General features: G+C 43.6%; 1 protein-coding gene across 1 annotated transcript in view; it reads left to right on the top strand.

Annotated features, from left to right (window-relative positions):
- The window catches only part of AOAH (acyloxyacyl hydrolase), a 119,670-nt gene that overhangs the window by 60,743 nt on the left and 41,814 nt on the right, over positions 1 to 17,113 (top strand). Inside the window, exons 10-15 of the mRNA XM_054990917.1 lie at positions 209 to 257; positions 1,427 to 1,521; positions 6,530 to 6,621; positions 8,945 to 9,027; positions 14,494 to 14,530; positions 15,848 to 15,922. Of these exons, the coding sequence (XP_054846892.1) occupies positions 209 to 257; positions 1,427 to 1,521; positions 6,530 to 6,621; positions 8,945 to 9,027; positions 14,494 to 14,530; positions 15,848 to 15,922 (431 nt within the window). The remainder of the gene's footprint in view (positions 1 to 208; positions 258 to 1,426; positions 1,522 to 6,529; positions 6,622 to 8,944; positions 9,028 to 14,493; positions 14,531 to 15,847; positions 15,923 to 17,113) is intronic.

A 17,113-nucleotide genomic window follows, 5' to 3' on the forward strand; every position in this document is an offset into this window, starting at 1 on the left:
AGCCCCATGCAGGCAGGTGGCATCATGCCATCCTCAGCTGGAGGCCCCCAAGTGTGCACTGGCCTAGTCAAGGCTGCTTGCCTACTCATGAGGAGAATGCTCCTCATGAGCAGTTTGGGGTGAGGCATATTGGTACACGCCACTTGCCCCCTCCCATCTGTGTGTGTGCGTGCGTGTGTCTAAACTACTTTCTCTTCTGTTACCTCAGGGTGTTGATCAAAAAGATGGCATCCCATATGAGCAAAAATTCTGTAATGGTAATGCTTTTTGTTTTAAAAATAGAACTGAGAGAATCTTTGTAGTGCGTTTAATTTATAAATGTTTTCTCTGAAATGGTCAGATTTTTAAAACAGCAAGATATATTTCTCAACTGATTTATGGAAGAACCAAAAGGCAATCTTCTCCATTTGCTTGCCATTTGATGACAAGAAAACTTTTTAGACGTTTGCAGCCTCAAGTGTCCAAATATTGGGGCAAACATTTGAAGGGGGGGAGGCTTTTTTCACAGGAACAATATGGCGATTCTCATGCCTAGCCCCTCTTCTGGTGGTCTAGGCAATACGGCACATACATAACAACAAAAGGAAATTAAAAAGAAGGGGGAATGACATTACCCTCTCTCAAAAATCCGTTTTTAAAAAAGACATATCTGTAAGAAAATAAACCAATGTGGCAACTGGAAAAAAGCAAAGCGGGGGGGGGGGGCGGAGATGTGCAAAACCCTTGTGCTCAATGCAAATCCAGTGCCAGTGGATCGACTGCTAAGAAAATCTGGAATAAGTCATGTGCAGAAAACTCCTGCCTAGATTGAGAAAGGATTTTAAGAGCTGGTCTCATTCCTCATCTTGATTTGGGGTGTGTGTATGTTAATCTAGCAATATATCATAAGAAAACCATTCTAGCAGATAGTAACACACAATTTTTTTTTCAAAGCTGTCTGACAATACCTGTATTATAAGGCTCGATCAAGCAACATCCCTTTTTAAAAACTGAATTGTCCTACTGAGGCAGCCTGTTTGAGAAGCTTGCAATTATGCCCTCATAAACTAAACAGAGAGCAATGCACTCAATACTCTGATTTAAATGTTGTTGAATGTACTGCAGATAATAAAATCTATAGTGCTTCTAGCACAGTCTGTATTAAATTACCAATTTGAGTTTTAAAAGAAGAAATCAGTCTCATTTAGCGTGCACTTTTTGTAAAACTGATGATGCCTCTATTTATCTGGGTTATTTATAGTGCAAATGGTGTTGAAAATCTTGTTTGGGGCTTGAAAATGAGCAAAAATGGCCAATTCATTATTTTGATTACCCACTGCACCAGAGCAGTTGTATGGATTTTCTTAATGTGGTTGGGTCTTGTGTCTCATAACTTTGCAGACAGCTCATGAGAGTTTTAAAATTATTTGTGCAATGCCTTCTGTAGGTACAGAGCCCATGGGGGTTGTCCTGTTGGGAGACTCAGCTGGGGCTCACTTCCACATACCTCCTGAATGGTTAACAGCATCGCAGATTTCACCGGTATGCCATTTTAGTTGCTTTTTGTACCAGCTGGATATCTGATAAGTTTCCTTCTTTTCTATTACAAAGGGCACTAAATGAAAATAGATACCGAATACAAAGTTCCTCTTTAATCAGAAGTAACCAGGGCTAGGGCATTTTCAGTCTTGGCTCCAACCTGGTGGAACTCTCTGTTGGAAGATACTCAGACCCACCAAGATCTTATATCCTTTCGGCGGGCCTGCAAGACAGAGATGTTCCGCCAGGCATATGGATGAGGCCAGTATTAAGCCCATCAAATAAGCCTCTTGCCGGTCTCCTGCTAGCCGGGGGGCTATACAGTCATCTGCCCCCACACTTGCAATGCTATAGAATGACACCAGCTTGCACCTCCCCTCTTTGTTACATTTTCTTATGTTTGGTGGGTAGGGAACAGAAAGGTGGGTCCATCTTGGGATGCTGGAATTTGTATTTGCTGATTTATTGAAACTTACGTCCTTTTGAGATCTCTGATTTTACTGCTTTACTGTTTTATTCCTTGTATTTTTACTTATGGTGGTAACCTGCCCTGAGTTCACTTGCTGGGAGGATGGGCTAGAAATCAAATAATAAATAAACAAATAGCCTGGTAATAAAGGTAAAGGTAGTCCCCTGTGCAAGCACTGAGTCATTACTGACCCATGGGGGGACGTCACATCATGACGTTTTCTTGGCAGACTTTTTATGGTAAAAGTGCATCAGAAAACACTGACATCAAATGATCGCAGGAGAACCAGAGCAGCCAGTGCTTGCCCAGGGAAAGCAGGCCTTTGTGCATCTTTTAGCACTCCCAGCCTGTACGTTGAATCCCACCTAAAATTTCCACCTGTGCAAGGGAGGATGGACATGATTTTCACTTATTGCCTCCACAAATTTCTTCTCCCAGCTTTTCCTGGGGTTTCCCCATCCTCCAGGAACAGCATTTTGGGATGTAGCAGGTGGAGGAAGTTGGGAAATTTCAGGCAAGATCCAAACTCATATCTCCTGTCTTGAACTATGGACAGGATACAAATTTGTGGGGGATGGTTAATGAAAGTTTTATGAAATCGATTGTTTGAAGGTCGGAGATAGGGCTGCCAACCATCGGGTAGGACCTGAACTCGTTCTCCTGGAACTGCAATGCCTCTCCAAACTGCAGAGATCAGTTTCTCTGGAGGAAATGGCAGCTTCAAAGGGTGGACTGTATGGCATCATATCCCCGTTGAGTTCTTCCTATCTCCAACATTTGCCCTCCACACACACCACCCCCAAATCTCCAGGAATCTCCCAAGCCAGATCTGGTAACCCTAACCAGAGATAATACTGACTAATGATAGAGTCAATCACAACTGTCTTTCCAAAGCCAACTATTGCATTTTGTATATGTGAATATGCTGCACAAACCTAAAGTTCATCACAATTTTACCTTGAGATTGTAAGAAGTGGAGGACATTTATACTCTCCCTTGTCTCAGGTTACAGAGGGGGACATACTACAGAGGTAGAGGTCAGGACATGCAGCCTAACCTTTCCACTCTGCTGCTGCTATCCCTTTGCTCTGTAGATTGCGACTCTCAGAGAAGTTCCTTCTCCCTCTCTTGTACAAATACCCTCCATTTTGCCACTATGAATGATGCAGAACTTGCCACCTGCATCCACCAGCATGCTAGCTTAGCTGGATTAAACTAGATTCACTCCTCTTTCCAATCCTGAGTGGAGTTCTGGAATAAAAAGGACTCTTATTTTCTTCATTAAAGTAAACTGGCTCCATGTAACTTTATTAGCTCATAAGCCCTTATTCATACACTAAGCTGCTCTGCTTCTAATTTTTTAAAAGTATTATTGCTGAAGTTCAAAACAATATTCTTAACCAGGGCTCCTCTCGAGGGGGTACGTACAGGAACACAGTTCCGGCAGTTCCTCAAAGAGGTCACATGTTAGGTGGCCCCACCCACCCGACTCTCGGCCATTTGGGGCCCGTTTCATCCTGGATTGGGGCCGAAATGGCCTGGATCAGGCCTCTGACGGGTGGTGAATCATTCTCCCACTCAGCAGTGGCCTGATCCTGACCATTTTGAGCCTGTTTTTCGGCCATTTTCAGCCCCTTTTTGCCATTTTGGGCCCAATTTCGGCCCTGAATGGCTGGGATTGGGTCCAAAACAGCCAGGATAGGTGATGTCAGGGTGTGTGGCATATGCAAATCAGTTACGCTAATGACACACTTCTGGTGATGTCAAGGGGCATGGCATATGCAAATCATTTATGCTAATGAGTTATGCTAATGAGTTCCTCCAGCTCTTTTTCTACGAAATGACCCCTGATCTTAACTATCAATAATATATTTACACCTTAAAATCTATACCAAGTAGCATTTAAAAATGGGTATACTTGAAGGTAAATATGCAAGCAATTCAATACAGGAGGAGTTGTTTGAGAACTTTAAAATTCCTTCAAGTATATCTCCAGAGTCTTTTGGCAGATGCTGAAATTGTCATATTTGAAAGCTAGCCCTGAGGGTTTGTTTGTTTGTTTTGTTTTGTTTGTTTGATTCTTACAGTGCAATCTTATGCAGAATTACTCCAATCTAAGTCCATTGATTTTGATAAACTTAGCCTGGAGTAACTCTGCATAGGATTACACTGCTATGAGCATAGAATCATAGAGTTGAAAGAGGTCTTACAGACCATCTAGTCCAACCTCCTGCTCAATGCAGGAACAGCCTAAAGAATTCCCAACAAGTGTTCATCCAGCCGCTCCTTGAAGACTGCCAATGAGGATGGGAACCCTCCACATCCCTCGGCAGCCAATTCCACTACTGAATTACTCTTAATATGAACAGACTTTATTTATTTACCTCCTGTATTTTTTTACCTCCTTTTCACCTGAAAATCCTCCAGATTGACAGGCAGTGTTCAAAAAAAGACATTGATAAAGGCCCCTAATATAACTCTTTATGACTGGTTTCAAGAGCAGGTCAAGTAGATCAGCTTTGGTTGTATCCATCACAATGCGATAGATATAAAAAGTGTCAGCCTTTTCCTTTTTGAAAGAAATTGGATATACGTGCTGCGTATTGAAACTCTCCAAAGAGAAAGTGGAAGGGGGAAAATAGCAACTTTCCAGCAAATATTCAGTATTAATAATCACACCGTTTTGGACAGCATGTGAATGGCCACTGGCATTGTCTGCAGTTTTTGTTTTTTCTTTGGAAAGCCAACGGATTAAAACATTCAAGATAAACTGTTGTTTTTCTTTGTTAATGTTTTATGAGGAAGGATTATAGGAATTATGCTGACGACAGAGCAGGTGATGAACATAATGAATCAGAGGCAATGATAATTGCCTAATAAATACGGTAACAATATTCATGATGATGATGGAGATGGCCGTGCAACTGGAAACTGATACATTCAGCTGAGAGTCTGAGATTATGTCAGCATTTCTTTTATAACTCTTGGATGATGGTTATGATTAAACTTTCCCATGAACAGTTTCTCTGGGCACAAATGTTTTACATGCAAAGCTCTGGAGAACAAAGCAGGGCTGTGTTTCCACAATGAACAGTTCCTGAGCTTACAGCTTCATGTGTGCTAGGATGTCAGAGCTAGAAGTCTTTCCTGCCCATGTACTAAAGTTCTAGCCTGTATTTATGCAACAACTCATGTCCACAGAACGTTGGTGCTTAGCTCCGAAGTCTGCTTTAAATGGCGAGTCTCAGCCCTAGAATAGGCAAATTATTAACACACGAGTTCTATTCAGCAGACCTAACGTATGAAGTTTATTTCACAACATCTCAAAGATAACCAGGAAACCTAAAAGAATCGTTTAAAGAATGTCATTTAGAGCTAAACTACAAGAGACAAATTACACGAGGACGCTCATGTGAAGGGAGTCACAAATCTTAGCAGGGAAGCCGAGTTTTAAAAGACAGATCAGAAGGCTCTGTCAATTTCCCCTCTCTACAGAGCAGCAAAGATCCTTCCTCAGAGGATTTGTTTATTTCCTCTTCACCTCCTAGAAGGGGAGGTGAAACTGGCAAAGCCTTCAGGAGGTGAAGAGGAAATAAACAAACCCTCTGAGGAGCAATCTTTGGGGCTCTATAGAGAGGAGAAAAGCCTTCCAATTTGTCTTTTAAAACTCAGCTTCCCAGTGAATATTGCGACTCCCTTCATATGAGCATCCTCATGTAATTCGTCTCTTGCAGTTTAGCTCTTAGTAGTTACCACTGAGTGTCCTGGTGCCCACTTGCTTCTTCCTCAAAGCATAGAGGAAGTCCCAGCTTTCCTTAGGGCCAAGCTACAAGTGACGAATGACACTTGAACAGCAAGTGATCAAGTGGAGCACAAGTGGAGCACAAGTGAACAGGGTGGAATACACGTGAGTCCGTTCACTTGCCGTTCAAGTGTCATTCATCACTTGTAGCTTGGCCCTCAGTCTCAGAGCAACAGGAAACTTCCAGTATTTTGTGATTGGCCTCAATGCAGCACGGATGTCATTTTATGGTGGTGCCCATGAACTGGTCTCAAAGTGCTTACAAGATCAACAAGGTTGGGGACTGACCCTTGATTTAAGAATAGCAGAAACCACCAACTTTCCTGGAGAAGCATATCCTGACTGTTAAAAATTAATCTGGAACTTCTCTTCCAGCCACACAGCTGGTTTCTCCTGGTGGAACTAGAGTAAAAAGATGCTGCTGGAGGCCATAGAATGGCTCTAAGCCCAAAACAGCCATGTCTTGCTCAGTACATACTGGTCCTCTGGGAAGAAAACCTGAAGAGGTTTATGATGTGTGTTTTTTTTCAAATAACACCTACATTTTACATTAAAATAACTGCCTTATCTGTAATTACTGATAATTCACTGTATTCACTTTGATTAAGGTTATTAACTGTATTCAAACAGCTTGAACTCTTCTTTTCATTCTTTTCATGCAAGCTGATAATAGCAATCAGACTAATTACTAATGTTCTGTATGTAAAAGCAAAACCACCCTGATTTGTTCTCCTTTGCAGAAAACGTATTCTGACCTTCCTGCCGCCTTGGCCAATGAGCTTGATTGGCCCCAGTTTTCAGAAACTACTGGATTTCTGAACTCTACAATTGGGTAAGCGAATAAGGGGGAAAAAATCTCAGAAATGGGTGGAACAATGGGGAGGGGAAAGTTCCCTGTTCAAACGGATAGGCAGAACTATTGCTGTAACTTCCTTTGATGTTTCAAAAGGTTATAATTATCTCCTAAATTTTCTTCTATCTGGGTCACAAACATGCATGCTTACATATGGCCCTGCAAGACTTGTTTGTTTGCCAGGGTTTCGGATGAGGTATGAACAGCAGGCATCTTGAAGGAAGGAGATATCTGGGGCTTTATTTTATCTGGTTTTAATCTGTAATTTTTCCATTATTAACTGTAAGCTGCTTTGAGCCCAGAGGGGCATGGATAGTTTAATAAATAACGTTTTTTAAAATGCCTTCAGCTTCAGATCTTCCTACATCCTTTCTTATTGTTAGACCGAACAAGAATTTGAGTAATTCTAGCATACCCAGGTCTTCCAAAGTGGATCTGCTCCAACCACATATAAAACTGGACAGTGATATTGGGGTTATAGACAGTGCCAAGTGGCATTCAAGTGGGGTATGCTTTTGGATTTTTACATTATAATATTAGGCTGCATATGCTAACAACAAAATAGCTTATTTGGAACATGTTCACATACTAGACCCGTCAGTCTGCCAGTGAGGGGGGGATTCCCCACTCCCAGCCTTTGCCCCCTCCCGCCACTTACCTAGCTGGTGGGGGTAAAAGGCCCAGGGAATGAGCCCAGGAGGCATTTCTGCTGTTCCACACACAAGTGTTGTGTGCACATGCGGCAGCAGAAAGAGGAAAACTCTCTGAACTATCACTGGTTTTGCACAGGGAAGGAAGGCAGGAGCTTGGGGGAAAGACAGGAGTTCTCCCTCTCCAGCCACAGCTTTCTGGACCTATTTGCATTCTCCTTTTTTTATAGAAGCCAATCCCCTGAGCTGACATGTGTCTGTGGGGAAAGCGGGTTAGCTCCGTGAAAAACTCATAAAAGAAGTAACGTGTAGAGTGACCCTCACTCACAGGGCTAAAAGTACACATTCAAGTTTTTAACACGTTGGGTCCAGATTCTTTGCAGCCACATAGCAGCTGTGAGAAATGGCTTTTAGAACTACATAATACTCCACATGGAGCAGCACAACCAGGGAAATCTCCCCCCCCCTCCCCGGTGCTGTTTTGGCACAGAAAAACAACTGAGGGGGAAGGCAGGAGGCCTTGCCCCAACAGCAGCATTCCGAGCCCATTTGGGATAATAATAACAATAATAATAATAACATTCGATTTATAGACTGCCCTTCAGGATAACTTAATGCCCACTCAGAGCGGTTTACAAAGTATGTCATTATTATCCCCACAACAAAACACCCTGTGAGGTGGGTGGGGCTGAGAGAACTCCAGAGAGCTGTGACTAGCCCAAGGTCACCCAGCTGGCTTCAAGCAGAGGAGTGGGGAATCAAACCCAGTTCTCCAGATTAGAGTCCCACCGCTCTTAACCACTACACCAAACTGGCTCTTGATTTCCTTTATTTTTAAAAAGCCATTCCTCGTAGTTGTTTTGTGGCTGTGGGAAACCTGAGTTGGGTCCAGGAAACCCAGATCCATCTTGTTAAAAACCCAAATGTGTAGTTTGGCCCTCAGCCTGAAGTTCCTCTCAGGGTGGTTGTGAGGATAAAATGGAGAAGGGACAAACTGTGTATATTGTCCTGAGCTCCTTGTTGGAAGGCCAGAAAATAAATTAATAGGTTATGGGATTCCTCTTATGTTCCTTTGGTTCTTAATAGAACAATGTAGGCTCCTTAGGTCCCCACTCGGGAAAACTGCAGTGTACTAATGACAAAAAAAATAAAATCTTGGGTAATTTATCTATTCCTATATCCATGGATGTGTCCACCTCCTCCCCTTTTGTATGGCAGTGTTGGAAGTACATCGTTCAAATAAAGAGCAAGAGTCCAGTAGCACCTATGAGATTAACAGAATTTGTGGTAGGGTATGAGCTTTCGTGAATTACAGTTTACGGAAGAAGTGAGCTGGGACTCATGAAATCTCATACCCTACCACCAATTTTATTAGTCTTATAGGTACTACTGGACTCTTGCTCTTTTCTACTACTTCAGACAGACTAAGATGGCTACACATCTTGTTCTGTTCAAATAAAGATTTCTTTGGGCATTATCTGAATCTTTCATAGATCTATGTGTTTTCTTTTCTAGGAATTGTGTTTTGTTTGTGTAACTCTCTTTCTGCTTTCTAAGAGTTGAGGCTGCCAGATTTAAGAAACTATTTATAGGATGATCCAGGCTCCTTAGTGAGCGTTGACTCATCAGGCTTTTTGTAATGTTTGTTTCAGAGGACGGACAGACTCAATCTACCTGCGTTTACACAAAAGAAACCGCTGCAACCACAGAGATTACCAGAGTATTTCTAAAAATGGTACTTCGGATTCACTTCTGCAGCTACTCTGCGTGCCCTGGTTTTAATGACCATTTTAACTCATTTGCTTGCTTGCATTCTTGCGAGAGGTGTGTGTAAGTGCCATCAAGTCACAGCCAACTTATGGTGACCCCCCCCCCAAAGGGTTTTCAAGGCAAGAGAGGAACAGAGGTGGTTTTCCAGTGCCTACCTCTGCATTAGCAAAACTGGACTTTCTTGGTGGTCTCCTATCCAAGTACTAACTGGGGTCAACTTTGCTTAGCTTCTGAAGTCTAATGAGATTGGGCTAGCCTGGACCATCCAGGTCAGGGTACAAGTAGTCAATTTACGGATGAGATGAAAGGTCAGAGCCAAACATTTTGGCTTTGTATAGGTGATGCAGGGGAATCACAGAAACCCAGAGTTGCCAGACCCCTTACCTGTTTAAACTGGAAAGGACAGAGCAGGGACAACTCTTAAGGAATTGGCCCAAAACATTCACTATGTTTTGGCCAATTCTTAAAGAATCCGGCTAGCCTCCCCACACTTTCCCCTGGCAATCACGTGAGCAGAGTTAGGAGGCAGCAGCTAGGTGTGGGGGGGGGTTCCTGCCCCCATTGGGAGGCTGGCAACCCTGCAGAAACGCTTCCTCATTCTTGTGTGTTTTATATATATATATTGTCCATTACTGCTGACATTAGTCCCCCGCACCCACAGCTTTTTAATGATAATATGTAGTCAATCAGACTGGGCTTTGTATCAACATCTGAAACCAAAACTGAGGGCCAAGCTAGAAGTGACGAATTACACTTGAATGGCAAGTGAACAGACTCATGTGTATTCCTCCCTGTTAACTTGCACTCCACTCATTCACGTGATCGAGTGGAGCGCGAGTGAACAGGGAGGAATACACGAGAGTCTGTTCACTTGCCATTCAAGTGTAATTCGTCACGTCTAGCTTGGCCCTGAGTGAGGGCACTGCTTCCTGCCTTCACTTTGCCATTTTTGCTGAAATAGAGAAAAGGTAGAGTGTGGCAGCAATGGCCACTGCTGATAAGTGGCTATCATCACGGCTAAGTGGAACAAATGTTTTGCCCTTTTTCATGCAGCCCAGAAAAATCTGCAGCGGGGCAGTTAAATGAAGGGTGGTGGAGGGCGGGGTTTGGGGGCTTGGTTTGCAGCTTCTACTCCTGACAAAAGTCAGCCAGGGCTGGAGTGAGAGATAGGAGTGCGTAGGGATGACAGTTCAGGGCTGCTAAAAGCTGCTACTCGGAAATGTCTGCTGTTCTCTAGCCCTTTTATTTATGGAGGCATACGGAGAAACATGCAGATCTATCTGTTGCTTACTCAGGAGTAAACCTTTGTTCAGCTTCCATATTTGTGGCTAGTTTGTGGCTCTCCTTCTTTGGAGGTTTTTAAGCAGAGGCTAGATGGCCATCTGACAGCAATGCTTATTCTGTGAGCCTAGGTAGATCATGAGGGGGATGGCAGGAAGAGTTACATCAGTGCTTAGTTCTCATGGCCTGTTCTTACATGACCAGGGTAAGGCCAATTGCAACCTTGGGTTTGAGTAGCAATTTTCCCCAGGCCAGTTTGGTTAGGGATCCTAATGGAGTTTTGCCATCTTCTCGGCATGAAGCAGAGGTCACTTTGTGTGTGTGTGGGGGGGGGGGGTTTATTTTGGAATTTCCTGCCTTTTGCAGGGGGGTGGATTAGATGACCCTAGAGGTCTATTCCAACCCTGTGATTCTATGATTCTATGATTCTAGTGACTGATTAATACTTGGTACTTTAAAAAACTTTTAAAATTTATTCTATTATCTGATAAAAACTTAATTTAAAATTTATTAGGCTGCTTACAGTTAGGCTGTTGCAATGTTGCATGACCCCACCCCCAAAAAGCAAACATTCTTCTAAATTAAAAATGATGGCCAGCATTCAGCCAGTTCCCCATGAGCAGTGAGCAGTGAGCTGGGGGGAGGGAGGTTTCCTTATTCAGGTGCACATCTCAAACTGTATATTGTTTCATTGGTGCCCCTAAAACTATTGGGTTGAATCCAACCAGCTTTTCTCCTGATGAAAAAGGAAAGCGTCCTCTTTGAACACTAAAAATAGGCTGTGCTGAGGATCATGGGACTTGAGTGTAAAAAGCCATGTGGGAGGGCAGGAGAACTGGATAAGACTGAGTGAAAAAGCTGGCTGGATCCAAAGCTGTGAATCTTGACTTGCAAGCAACTCTACACGAGACATCTTATACAGGGATGCTCAAGTGTAGGGAGACGAAATGTTATTTGGAAGCATAGTTTAAAAAGACAGAGCCAAAGGTTCTGTCAATTTCACCTCTCTGCAGAGGGTAGTGAAATTGGCAGAGCCTTCAGGGAGGCAAAGGTGAAATTAAGAAACCCTCTGAGGAGCGACCTCCACTGGCTCTGTCTTTTTAAACTAACCAGGGCCAGATCTACGGTTGCCGGCGCCCAGGGCAACTGAAGTCCGGCCACTTGCGTGCGTGCACAGCACGCGCGTGCTCCTGGTGCTGCATGATGATGTCACTCTGTGTCATCATCACGCAGGCGGTGCATGCCGCCCCATGGCAAGCCAGCTGTCCTGGCATGCCGCGGAGCACCAGCACTGCTTTTTGCCTGCCCTGTAGGACAAGGGGCATGTGGCAAGCTGGCCACCCCTTGTCCTGCGGGGCAGGCGAATGGCGCGGGCGGCCTCCCAGCCACCCACACTGCCGCTGCCAGCTCCACAGCTGTTTGTTTCAATTCCTGACCAACCTTTCAAATGAGACCTTGCGACTGATATGATAGGAGTCGTAAATAAATATACACATCTTCACATCTGTAGCAAAATAACTAAGATGGAGCAATGCCTATTTGTAGGAGAAAGGTTCTCAGGGAAGTGATGGCGGAGAGAAGAAACAGGGGTCTTGAGGGTTCTCAATACCCATCACTAGCCCTGACTGCCAATGGGAAAACAGGGGCTGTACTGAAAGTTGAGAAGAGATTGATATACAATTGCAATCTAAATGGTTATAATTAGTAATGCCTGCTCCCATATGAACCTACCCATCCACTCAGGTCATCTTTGGAGGCTCTGCTTCGAGCCCCCCTGTCATCTGAGGCTGGACAGTGGCAACTTAGGAAAGGGCCTTCTTGGTTGTGGTGTTGAAACTTTGGAACTCCTTCCCCATGAAGATTTGTCTGTCTCCCTCTATTGTTGTCTTCCACCAAAGGGTGAAGACTTTTTGTTTTGTTTTGTGTAACCTTCCTCCCACAAACACACCCACAGACACACATAACTCTTATTAGCCCTCCTCCCTGGTTGTGTTGTTCTGTGTGTTTGTATATCCATATTTGCTTAAGTATTTTATATATCTTCTTTTAAACACCATTTTAATGTTTAATGCCTTGGGGACCCTATTTGGATGGAAAGAAATGTTTTAAAGAAATAAATATATAGTGCTTTACAGTGTTCAAAACACTCACATCCATTGAGTATTATTTATCATCCCGTGTTGCAGATGGTGGGGAGCAGCCTGACAAAGGAGTGCTTGCACAAGTTCACAGCAGAGGGAAGATTTGACGTAGTGTGGGTTCCTGATCCATAGTACAACCTCTTAGCCACAATGCCAGAACACCTTGCCCAGCCTGAGGAACAAAAATACAGTTCTCTCTGTGCTATGGTAGATTTGATGTTTCAGAATCTATGAAGACACCAGAAGGGTGTTTTGTCTTTATGGACTTGTTTGAACACTTAATGGACATATTGCTGCCATATGCAGAATGTCTACTGCCCCAGGACCCAAGGTTTGTGCAGGGGGTGATTAAATTGTGACTAGACTGTGGTGTTTGTGATACTTTTTTGGTACCGACTGAGCTGTGGCCCCATGCCTGCAAAATCACAAAATACTTTTGAAACTTCAAAAACGGTTCCATTCTGCAGTTGGATGAACACCAATTGAAAGACCCTTTACTGATAATTTAAATTTCAATGTATGTATATGTGCAATATTTATACATTTTATTGTCATCATAAGCTACCTCGGTCATATCTTTTTTAACATGGCTAACAAACTGTTAAAATAACTAGGTTCTTGGCCCTATTTCTCTGTAGGATCCTGTCTTACCTCATAATTCAACACTGCATTCCTATCTTATAGGACAATGGCAGCTCTTCCTGAATTCTATTCCGCTTCACTCTGTAGTGAGGGCTCTCACCTATTCTTTTATGGCTTTATACGATAACATCTTCAGTCTCAACAGCTCATACTCTGTTTCTGCTAATGAAGGCTCCGGCCCATTGAGCACTGGGAAGATATTTCACGGGGGCCATTGAGGGCTGTTAGAAGAAAGAAATGTTATCTTAGTCTTGCATGCCTGGGGAACCATAGGCTACCTGGATTCTGTTAGGGAAATCCAAACCCTTTTTTCTTTGTGTCATTAAATTTTATATTTCATTTATGGCTATAGGGAGCAAAACGTTCATTGAGCAATATGATAAGGCTAGCTCGCTGCTGGTTAGTCCCAACATGTCTAGCTGTATTCTTTTTCACTCCAGCATGTTCTGCTCTGTTCCAGGTCTTTATCCCTCCAGGGCTAGCCATGGGAGACCAGAAAGGTCACCACACCTAACATCTCATAAGACAATCCCCCAAACTCTTGATTTTTGTTTATACCGTAGGTAGGATTGCCAACTCTGGCTTGGGTATTCCTGGAGATTTGGGGGTGCACCCTGGGGAGGGTGGGGTTTTGTTAGGAGAGGGGGTGTGGCATAATGCTGTTCAGCCCACCTCCAAAGCAACCATTTTCTCCGGGGAAGCTGATCTCTTCCTTCTGGAGTTCAGTGGGAATTTTTGGAGAGCTCCAGGCTCCATCTGAAGGTTTGCAACCCTAAGTATAGCCCATGGAATATTTCCATGGATAGAAAGATTTCCACCTTCAGAGCATAGCTTTCCTGCCTCCCCCTTCCTTCAGCCCAAATGACAGGGCTGCCTCAGAAACAGCATTGAGAGGGGTGGGATTTAGGCTGCAGAGGAGAGGATGGAGATTGTTCCAAATGCGCAAAACACTCTGGGGGATCCACCCCATAGTTTACTAAAATACCTTACTGTAGAAAACCCAGCCAAAATGTGCCCCCCCTTTTAAGAATATATTTGCGCCCATGCTTCAACCCTGCTTCTCCTAGAAGCGGCTCCTTCTAGAGCAGAGGTTCAATTAATGGTGGCCCATTCTAGGGCGAGCTTGGGCACTCCAGTTCTTTGGAACAGACATCTGTAGTTCTCTTCCACTTCTCCGTCTTTCAGAATCATACAGTCCAATGCCGGAAGCTTTCTTCATCATTAAGAGCACCTTTGTGACTAATTAATCATGATTAACTTTATGTATTTCGGTGGGGCTTTCTTTAAATTATGGCCTTTTTATCGGTTAGTTTGTTAGCTCAATTTAACACAATTTTTCTGTTTTTTAATCTCCGGTGGTAATTTAGGTGCCTCATCAGGAAAGATTTGGAATCTAGTTGAAAGGTAAATAATATTTTCTTCTAGGGCGAAAAAGCTACTACAGTGTCACCCAAATCCAGCCATTTCAGAATATGAATAGCCCATAATATTGGATGTGTTCATTTCCCTAAAATGGTATTTTGCTACTCGAAATATAAAATACACAGTTTAAGTCCAGGTCATGGATGCTAATGAGAACTCAGACAGTATATTTTGTCAACCTCCCTGACGAGTCTGAGTTCCCTTTGTCTGAGTTCCTGACGAGTAGTCCAAAAAATCTTTCTCCCCCCAAGACTCTGTGTTAAGGGAAAATTAATTAGTTTGCTTTTAACACTGAGACTTGTGGAAGAAATGTTAGTCTTCTCACCTTATGCTACATAGGATGAGAAAATAAAGGCAGCAGGGTGGGGGGCGGGAAGATACTTGAGCATCTGTCAAAAAGTTCTTGCAAAGCTGTAGGCTATCTGGATCGGAAAGCTTTCGAGGAATTGGTCAGATAAGCTTGGGAATGGTGTGGGTCCTCCCCCCTCCCCAATGTTCTAAAGCTTTTCTGATTGCTTAGTTGAGATTAATCTAGCCTTGATTTTCTCAGTTTGAAAGACTCATAAAGCATATTTCATGCTTGCAACCAAATTGTTTTACACTACACATTTTTCTTTTTATATAAAAAAAGATCCTGTCTACAGTCTCTGACTATTATTTAATAGTGCTTATTCTTCACTAAATTCTGTCCTGAACTGCATTTGCCCATCATTACTTACTAGAACACCACAATGTTTGACCAATAGAATCACCCCTTGGGAAAAACATAATTAACTGTTACCACCCCCGCCCACACATGCACACCCTATCTTAGTTCAACCTTCAATCTCATTGTAAATCTCTTTGCTCTGTACCTCTATAAATTGTTTGCCATAAGCATTGTCCACAAATGCTCAATTTTAATTTATTTATTGCAATCGGAGAACAAAGTGATGTAGAAAAAAGGGGTGGCATGTAGTATACGATCTTTCATAATCAATCCATGCATGATTTCGCATTAGAAGTGCTTTTGTGCTGCTCTTGTGCTGTTTGTACATGCATGGCCATTGCTAACATGGGACATGTTTGTGGTTTTTTTTAATGTTACATGTGCAGCCATTGCTAGACACATCCGTTTTCTGGCACCCCGCTAAGGTGCTGCTGCTCTGCTTTAGAAGGGCATTTTGGCCTCCACAGTTAGATGCATTTATTCTTCCTTACTTCGGTCTAATGTTGCTCTCTGCTGTGACAGGGAGGACTTTCTGTTATTCATGATGAGTGTTGCTATTTACCACGCTTCCATTTTTTTTTCATTTCTAGCCTGGCAAGGAGTCAGCAGTTTGACAAGCCTGCGATAGTTACCTATGCAATGATCGGGAACGATGTCTGCAATGGGTAAGGCCTGAGTCCCTCTGCATGGGGAACGGTAGTTCTGCAAGGGGTGAAAGACTAGGTACCTCTAGCAGAGAATTGTTGGGCTCTTTTCAGATTATAATTCATACATTTCTTTGAGGGAGAAAGGAAGCCATGGCAGCCAAACAGGTATTAAATTAGGATTGTCATTCCCCCTACCTGGGGCAGGAGAATCCCCACCCCCACCTGCTTTCCCCAGCCCCACTCACCTGGCTGGAGGGGGAGAGGGACGGGGACGGGGAGAAGCGTGTGCACACTCCCCCGTGCTTCCCCATCACTCCAGCGATGAAGAAATCGTGCTGCGAACCAAAGCCGAGCACTGTGAAAACAGTCCCTCTGGAAGCAGTTTTCACTGAGCTGCACTTCTGCAGACACAGTGTGTCCTCCGTCACACTCATTTCCCAATGTGATGGAGGAATCGCTGTGCACACTGAAGTGGAGCTCAGTGAAAACTTTCTCCAGAGGGGCAGTTTTCACAGTGCTCGGCTTAAGTGACATCGTTTTCTAACACGATGGGGTAGTGCAGGAGTGTGAGCGTGGACTACGCATGCACATAGAAGGTAGGTGCCCCACTGACCCCCACCTCCCAGCCCCCTGCACCCCTAATTTGGTCCCTCGCAATCACATACAAAATTGATATGAATTTGTAGTGTGCCTATAGACTCCATAATCACTCATATAACATCCTTGGAATAAGTTCTATTACCTGTTGGATCCTGTCACAGTGTGTAGATTTTTGTGTGCATTTATGCAATCAAGTATTTTTTTACATCTGAATATATCTTTAAAAATGTGTTGCTATTTATTAATATTTTGGAGCAATTCCACTAATTTTCTCATGCTGAACTTGGACACCTCTGTTCTAAACTTTAATTCAGTTCAAAGTCGTCATGTCCCTCCTGGATCTTGTAAATCAGAGGTCCTCTGGGAGTTCCTCTTGGAACTTAACTCCCGGGTGCAAGCGGGTCCACTTCAGATCAGAACCAAAGAGGGTTCTTGTGTACTGTATTCTCCCTCCAATGGCCTTGGAGAGCTGCTTTTGGCCTTTTGGGAGCTCCACTTTGGATTTTCAGGCCTCTGCTGGAAGTGGAGGATTCGCTGCCCCCAGCCTGCACTTCCCTTTGACACTCAGGTGGCCAGTGGGTGGGAAAAGAGTAAGAAACTGAGGGGAGG

Source organism: Eublepharis macularius, chromosome 11, assembly GCF_028583425.1.
Source record: "Eublepharis macularius isolate TG4126 chromosome 11, MPM_Emac_v1.0, whole genome shotgun sequence".
NCBI lineage: Eukaryota > Metazoa > Chordata > Lepidosauria > Squamata > Eublepharidae > Eublepharis > Eublepharis macularius.